Source organism: Apaloderma vittatum, unplaced genomic scaffold (genome assembly GCF_000703405.1).
Source record: "Apaloderma vittatum isolate BGI_N311 unplaced genomic scaffold, ASM70340v1 scaffold22479, whole genome shotgun sequence".
Taxonomy (NCBI): domain Eukaryota; kingdom Metazoa; phylum Chordata; class Aves; order Trogoniformes; family Trogonidae; genus Apaloderma; species Apaloderma vittatum.
In genome coordinates this window covers 75,889-86,312 of record NW_009737338.1, presented here as the reverse complement: position 1 = coordinate 86,312, position 10,424 = coordinate 75,889, and the positions used below count along the sequence as shown (strand labels likewise).

General features: G+C 42.5%; 1 protein-coding gene across 1 annotated transcript; it reads left to right on the top strand.

The window, feature by feature from the left end:
* Positions 1-1,153: 1,153 nt before the first annotated feature.
* GLI3 (GLI family zinc finger 3) lies at positions 1,154-8,360 on the top strand (the record flags this gene model as incomplete). Its single annotated transcript, XM_009877303.1, has 3 exons — positions 1,154-1,444; positions 4,569-4,896; positions 6,066-8,360. Coding segments are annotated over 3 exons (2,910 nt in total), but the record flags the coding sequence as incomplete, so codon positions are not given.
* Positions 8,361-10,424: the final 2,064 nt, after the last annotated feature.

Below are 10,424 nucleotides of genomic sequence, written 5' to 3'. Positions count from 1 at the left end.
ACTGGGTTTTAGCTAAACCCAGGACAACTATTTTGGTTGTAAATAGGTAACCTATAAGAGATTTAAAAGCAGCAGCCGTTATCTTGATGCTGATACGCTTTACACGTGTGGATGAGAGCCTACCTGATTCGTACGTCCGTAGTGTCTTGAGAAAACTTGCCTCAGTGGCCTAGCATCAAATTTAAATGGCTCATGATCAGTTTTTGCTCCTGTTCATGTCACCGGGAGTTCTTTTCTGCTGACCTCAGTGCAAGCAATCTCAGGCCTTACATAGCCATGACGAAGCTACACAGTGCAATGTGTAAGCAAACAGAGAACTCTTTTGAGAAACTGTACCTGAGAGTGTTTTTTTTCTTGAGGGCTAGTATAAGTAAGACTTGAAAATAGTAGTTTCTTGAAAACAATTCACTAATAAAAGTGTGTGAATAATACTTTGTTTGCTGAAGCAATTAAAGTGTTTAGGAAGGGCTCAACTCTTCTTTCTGATCCTCTCATAACCCAAGAACAAAGTCTTTGTTAAATTTTAAGACATCAAATTCATTCTGCACTGCATAGGGAACTCGACAAAGCAGACAAAGGAAGCGAATTTGAGTTTTTAGAAAAGTCATCAGTTTTACTAGTATCACTAATAGCAGTAGAGCATATATTGTTGCAATATGAAAATGCTGTGGTGCTGTATCTTGTGCTTTGACATTATGCTGGTGATCTGAAGGAGCCAGGAAAAAATGCTTCGTCAGATAATCTTGCATAAACATATGCCCCAACATATTTTAAAGGGGGTTGTTTGCCTGTCGAGGAGTAGGTACTGGCCGTACTAGAAACAGGGTATCTGACTGCTCAGGGCAAAGGACAGGGTAGAAAATTAGGCCAGTCTTCATAAATTGCCATAGCTCTGCTCACTTTTCTATGTTAAGTCAAGGCTCTGCCAGTTCATATCATGAACTGCTCTCTGTAAACTATGCAGCATTAATGAGTACCTGCAAAACCAAGAGGAATCAGTAGGTTTGTCTATGTGCAGTCACTGTAGAGACCATAAATTAGATAACAAATTCACTGTGAAAGCGTGTAACTAACACAAGCTGTGGTCCGAGGAGCTCTTCAGGAGCCCCACGTGGAATTAAATCTAATTTAAGTGTTTTTCCTGTCTTGGCAGAAACCATATGTTTGCAAGATACCGGGCTGCACGAAGCGCTACACAGACCCCAGTTCTCTCCGGAAACACGTGAAGACGGTGCATGGCCCAGAGGCACACGTCACCAAGAAGCAGCGGGGAGATATCCACCCGAGGCCTCCACCACCGAGAGACCCAGGCAGCCACTCTCAGACCCGGTCGCCAGGCCATCAGACTCAGGGTGCTATTGGTGAGCAGAAGGACCTCAGCAACACTACCTCAAAGCGTGAAGAATGCCTCCAAGTGAAAGCAGTCAAGTCGGAAAAACCAATGGTACGCAATACACCGTGCCACTCCCTTCGTCCTTTTTTCTTCTTGCAACCAGCTAATAATCCCTTTTTGAAAAGCTCAAGCCCGTAAACTCTAGCTTATGAGGTTAGGTTTTCTGAGGTTTTCTTTTTCGTTTACATTTTACAATGTTTTTAAAGCCTTAGGAGTAGCAAATAAAAAGATTACATCTAGTCTGTGCAATAGGCAGTAAGTGCAGTGTTGGCAACTCTCACAATAATTGTTTCTCTTAAAGCCTTGTCTTTTGGAATCAGCATATTATGAGAAGTTCACAGTTTTCATTTTGAGAAAGACATTTTTTCCACTCTCCTGTTTACAGAAGAAAGTTGGAGGATGTAAATCCTGCGGGCTCAAACCAGAATGTGAGAAAACCCAAGTCCGAAAGAATAAAATGCTGACAGCAGGAGGAGATCTTTTGATAACATTTGATCTCTATTGCAAAGTGCCTTTTTATGCTAATTTGGTACTTAATTTAACTTGACAAGGTTAACCTAATTCCAATTTAACTAAATTGAGCTAAGAGTCTCTACAGGTCTATTCACTGGTTTACCTCAATGTATTACGTTAAACCAGTATAGCACTGAACACTGAAAGGACCTTATTCCATTTTTTGACATGCTATTTTAAATAAAGAAGTTTTTCTTTCATTTGCCTGCATTTCACATGCCATCCATCCTCCCCACCAGAGTTAAAACTACCAAAGGCAGTCACTCCATTTTCTTCCACATCTGGGTCTACAATTCATCTGGACCCTACCATTGGGGAATACAAATATGAGCCCTGCACATTCTGTCATATTGTTAATCATGCTGCAATTCAAAGTGGTTGCTCATTGAAATACAAGTTACTGCTATATTGTGCCTGAAGATTATGCCCAAACTGTGGAGTATTAATTCTGAATTTAGAAACTTCCAAGGACCCAGAGTTAACTGCTGCAGAAGTCTAAAGGATCTGCTCTGCTGTCTTTGGTGATAACTACCTTAGATTTTGAAGGAACAAAACCCATTCCTCCCTTGCTTAGCTGGGTAGATCCATAGCACTATTGAGGCATGATGAGCACGGACGGTTTTAACATGAATAATATTTGCAAGAGAGGGGTGTTAATGCTGATTGCTTATGTAGTATTACATATTTCCCACTGAAAAATATCTTCTAAAACAATTCTGTATTTCCTGTTTTTAATTGCTTGTATGAATTAAGATTATTTTCTATTTTTCAACTAATCCAATGTCTTTTCTGTCTAATGCTCTTAAATGTCTTGTTCTAACTTCCTAAGGACAGTGGGTAATAAGGTGAGGGCATTTTAACTTTTCTGCTGTTTTTCTTATTACAACATTATTTATGTCTTTATTTTAGCCTTCTGCCTGGTGTCCAATCATTCCTTTATTTAGTAATGTGCAATCCATCAAACTCATTCCCAAATGTAATGTGCTGTGAGCATTTTGCAACACTCCACATGTGAAAAATCTGGTGCATATTGGTGAAATATCTCCAGAAATGTCTTTGTACCTTCCCCTCTAGATGAGACATCCATTTTTTTCTGTATTGCACATCCAGAAATGTATGTTCCCCATAATATGGTTCTTTCTTCTGTATGCTGCCTCACTGTGATCTTGACATATGGCTACAAGAACAAGCTTCTGACCATTATTACTCTTCTTTCATATGGCATGGAGCTATTATCCAGAAGCCTAAACTCTTTTCTCTATAATAACTGCTATTTCTGTTCTTGTCACCAAATCTGCCATGGCCAGGATTTGGAAATGAACTTGCCTGGTGTGGCCTCATAAATTCTAAGTATCATCCTTCAAGTTAGAAATAATACAATAGTTATTGCATCTTAATGGACTCCTCAGGGGCATATGAAGCTACAGTAGTGCCGTGCATCTGTGTCTTCATTCACTGATGGTAAAAGTGAGAGTCATCACTGCTACCTAGCATTTGTCAGTAAAATGTGCATAAAAATCACAGACTGGCAAAAAAAGAAGTAATTAAAAAAACCACATCAGAAACACCAGAATTTAAATACTTACATGAAACTGTTCTTGGGAGCAAAATGATACTGCATGCTCCACTGATTTGTGGTCACACTGTACAACCTACAGTGAGATATTACGTCCAGAGACCTCTGTCTGTCTTGCTGTTTTGTCTGTCATTCTATCTGTCTGAGTATTTCGGCTTGTCAGAGAAATTTTCCCATTCTTTTATGAGAACTTTATGAGTATCAAAAATAAATCAAGCCTGTGTTTCCCCACAGTAAGAATTCTTCTAGAGCAGCAGGGAACACTGTCTGTTAAGAAAGCAGAAGCTATTGCGACGGATTTATATCCCCACAGATTAGTTTAAATTCTTAAATTTAAAATCTTAAATTACAATGAAGCGAGGGATTTGATTCAATAGGTCATTGCCTTCTTGATTCAGAGCAAAGGTGGTGTAAGTTAGGTATAAGAAGAGAGATAATTTGGACCATAGTGCTGCTTGGGTCACAGGACACTGGTAATATGATACAGTATTTTTTGCACTGATGCTTTGTCCCTGTTTTATTACTTGCCAACATTTCAGGCCAACCGCTGCTTGTAACAATGAGCCTTAAGCTTGGAAAATACTTACATTCTTTAGCCACAAGTCTAATTAAAAAAAAACAAATTCCAGTGTTGTTGGAGTCGTGTTTGTTTGTTTCTTGCTGCAAGCCTAGCAGTGTAAATGAGACCTCCTAACATGGCTGAATTCTGCTTTGGTTTGTTGAGCTGCAGCTTCAGTTGGGAAGAGCTCATACCCAGAGTAGTGGGTCCATACGTATGTGTTCACAAATGACACAAAGTGATAGAAGCAATTACAAGAATAGCAAATAAATGTCTCGTGTAGACGTAATGTATACTTTCAGCAAAATGCTAAAGTGAATTTTAATGTTGAGTTTTGCAGTGGCATTCATTACACTTTAAATCAGTTTGTAGAAAGTCTCTTGATGAATAACGTGTCATCCTCTAACGCTAACCTTTACATTTGGTTTTCTTTGGCTTTATTTAGACCCTCATTTGCTGCAAGTGCTATTGTTACCATCAGTTGCTTAATCCTCACGTTGTTTTTATGTCTTACTTCGCTCCAGCAGACATCTCAGCCAAGCCCTGGTGGTCAGTCTACATGCAGCAGCGAACAGTCCCCCATCAGCACCTATTCCAACAATGGGATCGAGCTTACTCTGACCAGTGGTGGTAGTGTAGGAGACCTCAGTGTCATCGATGAAACCCCAATCATGGACTCTACCATTTCCACAGCCACCACAGCACTTGGCTTACAGGCCAGGAGGAATATGACAGGGACCAAATGGATGGAGCAAGTGAAATTAGAAAGGTTGAAACAAGTTAATGGAATGCTTCCAAGACTGAACCCCATTCCACCTTCCAAAGCCCCGACCTTGCCGCCTCTCATAGGAAATGGTGAGATACACGTAATGGGAGTGGTAACACTTTTTGTCCTTAAATTCGTTGCTTGCCAGTTCTATCTTGCAACACTTGCCAAAGAGTAGTGTGGCTTTTGACACTCAACAGCTGTGAGGATGGTTGGTAAATTGGCCACCTTTTATCACCTGGTTACAAGTACTACTACCCACCCTGAGAGAAGTCTAGTAGACCCATTTGTTACAGAATAGAGGCCAGCAAGGGCTTCACATTTTAAATGTTTCCTACAGTTAAAGGTTTGGGCCCAAGATTCATCACAATCCTGTCTTGTTTTGAGGCAAGGTAGATTAAATAAATACCTGCCAGTTTATTGTGTGGAAGTCTTTCAGATGAGGCCTTATCAAAACACTCTTTGCATAGACACATTGGGCTGCCCTTTAATTATTTAATTAAACAGTCTGTTTAAACTGTTTCCACACATAGAAGTAATCCTATGTACAGATACTACTGCTGCAACGGGCAGGTATCCCTGAATGGAAGCAAGGCGAGGTTGAACTCTGAAGATCCACGGTTGTTTTCATACAAGGAGCTGCTCCTTGCCAAAATGTATGTTGCTGCTGCTGACAACATGCCTGTAGGTTTCTGCGCTCCAGCCAGCAGCAACAGCCCAGGTTTTCTGAAACGCGTTCAGTCGAAAGAAACTATGTAAAATTAAGAAATGTATTCTGTTTACTTAAAAACAAAACAAGGAAACCAGCAAAGATGTTTTGCAGTTGTTCGGAGTTGTTTCAAGAACATTTCAAGAAGTCTTAGAAATGACCTTGAATAGCCTCCAATTTGTATATTTTGCCATTCCATGCAAATGCCTGTTCAATTATATTTTGCCTATAAAAAGCTCCCTTATGAATGTGTCCTTGCGGCACATCAGTCAGCATAGCTGCACACTCCCCCAGCCAATGACAGTTTGTGGCTATGGCCTATAAATTTTGTGCTGGGTTTCACACTGAAATATTACCCTTGAGTCTCTGAATTAGCTTTTAACCTAAGGATATAGTTTCTATCCTGACTTCTTTCAAGACAGAGCACTGCTATAATTTGCTGTGATGACTCAGGGTCTTCTTTTGTTCCCCCCTTCCTTCTTTCCTGGGTGTTTCCTATACCAGTTTCTGGGTGATGCCTGTTTGTTTAACTCTGAATTTTACCTCCAGGTACCCAGTCGAACAGCAGCTGCAGTGTAGGAGGATCCATGACCATTTTGCCGAACAGGAATGAACTTTCAAGTACAGACATCACTGTGTTGAACATGCTGAACAGGAGGGACAGCAACACTAGCACAATCAGTTCAGCCTACTTGAGCAGCCGCAGGTCCTCTGGGATCTCACCTTGCTTCTCCAGCCGGAGGTCCAGCGACGCCTCGCAGGCAGAGGGAAGGCCTCAGAACGTGAGCGTTGCAGACTCCTATGACCCCATCTCGACAGATGCCTCCCGGCGCTCCAGTGAAGCGAGCCAGTGCGATGATCTGCCAAGTCTTCTCAGCCTCACCCCGGCCCAGCAATACAGGCTGAAAGCAAAATACGCAGCAGCTACTGGTGGTCCCCCACCAACTCCACTGCCTAACATGGAGAGGATGAGCCTCAAAACAAGGATGGCACTCTTGAGTGACTGCAGGGAGTCCGGAGTATCTCCACTGCCTCCAGTGAATGCCCCTCGAAGATGTAGTGACGGTGGGGCAAATGGTTACAGCAGGAGACATTTTCTGTCTCACGATGCCCTAGGAAATGGGACAAGGAGAGCCAGTGATCCCGTAAGAATGGCCTCTGACAACGTCTCTGTCCCTAGAGTCCAGCGTTTCAACAGTCTTAATAGCTTTAACCCTCCTGCTTTGCCTCCATCCATGGAAAAGCGCAACCTTGTTCTTCAGAACTATACCCGTTCTGAGGGTGGCGTCTTCCGCAGCTTCAGCTCCCCCTGTCCTCCAAGCATCAGTGAGAACGTCGCCCTGGAGGCTGCTACCATGGAAGCAGGTGGCAGTCTGAATGATGAGGATCTCCTGCCAGACGACGTGGTTCAGTATCTGAATTCTCAGAACCAGGGCATGTACGACCACTTGTTGAACAACATCCTAGACAGCAACAAAATGCATCACAGCTCAGCGTTAGGAAACAACAACCCCAGCAGTTTTGACCAAGCCCCTCCACCAAGCAGTCAGCAGGCAGGTTCCGAGGCAAACAAGAGCGACTTGCCCATTCAGTGGAATGAAGTAAGCTCAGGAAGTTCTGACTTATCTCCTCCAAAACTGAAATGCGGCCAGCGCTCAGTGGTGCAGCAGAGTCGGGCCTTCGGACTGTATAACAACATGATGATTCAGCAGCAGGAGCTGGAGAGGAGCAATGTGGCCCAGCAGAACAACTATCAGAACCTGGTAGAGAACAGCAGCTCCTACGGTTTACAGCCAAACATGGTTCTTGGCAGTGGAGCCAGTAGTTCCATCAGCATGCAGCCCAATAAGCCTTACAGCGAAAACATCGTCAGGCAAGCAATGATGTCTGGGGCGACGGACAATTCCTGTGGCGTCACAGTTCAAGGGCAGAAGCTGAGAAGCAGCAACGTGCCAGTGAGTGGGAACCAGCCAAACTTCGGCCATCCCATGGCATCCAGCGAGCAACCTGCCAGTATGGCAAATGGGATGCAGAACAGGAATATGATGGAACAGGAATATTTGCAAAATCAACCAGTCGGAGATGGTGTTCATTACCAGGGAGTTAGTCAATCCAGTCAAATGATGCTAGGGCAGGTTAGTCCTACCTCACAAAGCAGCCTGTATCAAGGGCCGCAGAATTTTCCACCAGTGTCTCACACGATTGGTAGCCAGCCTTCGGGTTTGTTGGTGGCCAAAAGTTACCAGCCGTGCTCTAATTACAGCGGCAACAGGCGGCAGAACGTGTTGAGAAACAACCTGGCACAACAGCAAGGACACATGAGTGATGGCAACCAGACATACAGGGTAAACAACGTTAAGATGGAGATGCAAGGTCAATCACAGCAGTTCTGCTCTAACGTGCAGAATTACTCTGGTCAGTTGTATGACCAAACCACGGGCTTTAGCCACCAAGCTATGAAAACAGGTTCTTTCTTTGGTTCGGAAGCTAACTGCCTGCTGCAGGGGACTGCGACTGCAAACTCATCCGAGCTTCTTTCCCCGGAGGCTAACCAAGTGTCGAGCACAGTTGACAGCATCGACAGCAACAGCCTAGAGGCTGTGCAGATTGATTTTGATGCTATCATAGATGATGGGGATCACGTCAGCTTGATTTCAGGAGCCCTGAGCCCGAGTATCATTCAGAATCTCTCCCGCAATTCTTCACGCCTCACCACTCCCCGAGCGTCTCTTACATTCCCAGCTATGCCCGTAAGCACAACCAACATGGCTATTGGGGACATGAGCTCTTTGTTGACCTCACTTGCAGAAGAAAGCAAGTTTCTTGCTGTTATGCAATAGACATTAAAGAAAAACAAACCTTAGGAGATAACAGATGAAAAAAAGACTCATATTTTTTAGTTGTGTATGTATTTTAGCAATCTCATCTCACCTAAATGGGATGTGTTTCAAGTATATTCCTTTTATGGAATAAGGACTCTGAAAACCCTAAAGTGTTCTAGGGAGAAACTGTCTTCCATTTCAGTTTTGAATCAGTATTGCTACACCCATTCCCCGCCCCGCCTTTCCCCCTTTTTGAATGTCTGTATGCTTCCTTTTTCTTTTTTTTTTACTTGTAAACCTATGTAAACGTGTGAAGTGCATGTTTTTGTTTTGTTTTGGCTTTTTTTTTTTTAAGAAAGGTCTGATGAAATGACTTTCCAATTTTCTGTTAATCAAGAGAAACTAGGCCTTGTAAAACCATTGCAACTTTACCCCCTGAACATATAGGCACAAAAATAACCAGGCGCAATGTGAAGTGAGCATACAGTGCTGAAGTCGTCTCTGGATGCATCAGGTACATCACACTGAAGTGGGCAAACAGTTTACAAATGCACTGCCATAGTACTCCCAGGCTGTAGTTTCAGAGAAAAGGAGCACAAGAAATTAGGAGGTTCAGGCAAATAAGAAATGTAAAAACCATCAGCCCTTTGATCCTTAGCAGATGTTTAAGGTTTTTGTAAACACACACATGCAGAAAGCTGCCACTGCCTTCTGTAATGACAACTGAGATTGGTCATGTTTAATCCATTTTAGAGGAAGTAGAGGACCATAAAGCTGTTCTTAGTCCAAGTTCCATCTTTTGCAGTATTTGGTATTCTGTTTTTCAGCCTTCTTTTTTTTTTTGTTTAAGTGACTGGATAGTAAAATTATGGGCATGTTTGATGATTTTAGGGTAGTCTATAATCCTTTCATTGCATACCATGTTTGTGGAGAGATGATCAGCATTTTACAGGTATTTCATATAATGAAATAACAGAATTGCAGTATTCCATACTGGGGACTCTTTGGTTTTTTTAAATGCAAATTGTTGAGCTGTAATTTACTGAGCCACTTGATCTTATTCGCAGTAACGATTCCTTTGCTGGGAGAACTGCCTTGTGCATCCCTTTGAGCACATACAGCTTTGGGCGTGGATCATATGTTTTAAAATAAGTAAAAGCCCATTGACATAACACACAGTTACGGCTTCAAAAGCTTCATGGTCATGGCATGTAAAACAACTAGAAAACTAATGGCCCAGTTCTCCAACAAGCCAAATAAAATCAAAGTGATTGCAAACACTCTGATAATCTTAAATGTTTTTCCACTATATCCAGGCTTTACAAAATGGAGAGATTTAAACTGCCATTAAAAATAGCAAAGAAACAAGTGGAAAAACAAGTATGCCTGGCAACTAATCAAAAGTCATAAAGACCAACCCAACCTCTCTCTCTGTTTTGGTGACACCAGCATGAATTTCACTTCAAAGCAAACCAGGGAGTCGATGTCCAGGCTCAGTTACACCAGCAACAACTGGAACTAACACATTGCGGTTGTGAAGCTGCTCACTGGTAGAGGTGAGTGCCATTTGCTCTGCAAGCACCGGCTCTTCTAGTATGTTTTTTTGCTGGGCTGGGCTCCATGTCTGCACCCCTGAACACACAGTGTCCCTGGGTACACAGATTGGGATGGAGAACAGTTGCAAGACTTAATGTTTAAATTCAGCGACTCCTAGAAGCTGCATGCAGGTCTGGCCCTTGCAAACTTCTCAGTTAAATGCCGATAGTAAAATTCTGCTACAGGGTGTAAATGCTTCAAACAGGTATAGTAATGGATATGATGTCTGTAAGGAGCTGGTATTAAGTAGACATACAGTGAGAAGGGGGAGTGTGCTCAGTTTTGAAATACAGATAACCTTTATCACAGGCAAAGTGAGAAGTAGCACCAGAAGGTGATCTCTGTAGGCTAGAAGGCCATAGCACGCCTTTACTGTAAAAAATGGTGAAATACCAGCTGATTCAGGGCATGGCATTTGAAGAATGTATAGGAATACAACCTCAGTAAAGATGTTGGATAACCTTGATCTCTTAACAGCTGTAAATCAGCA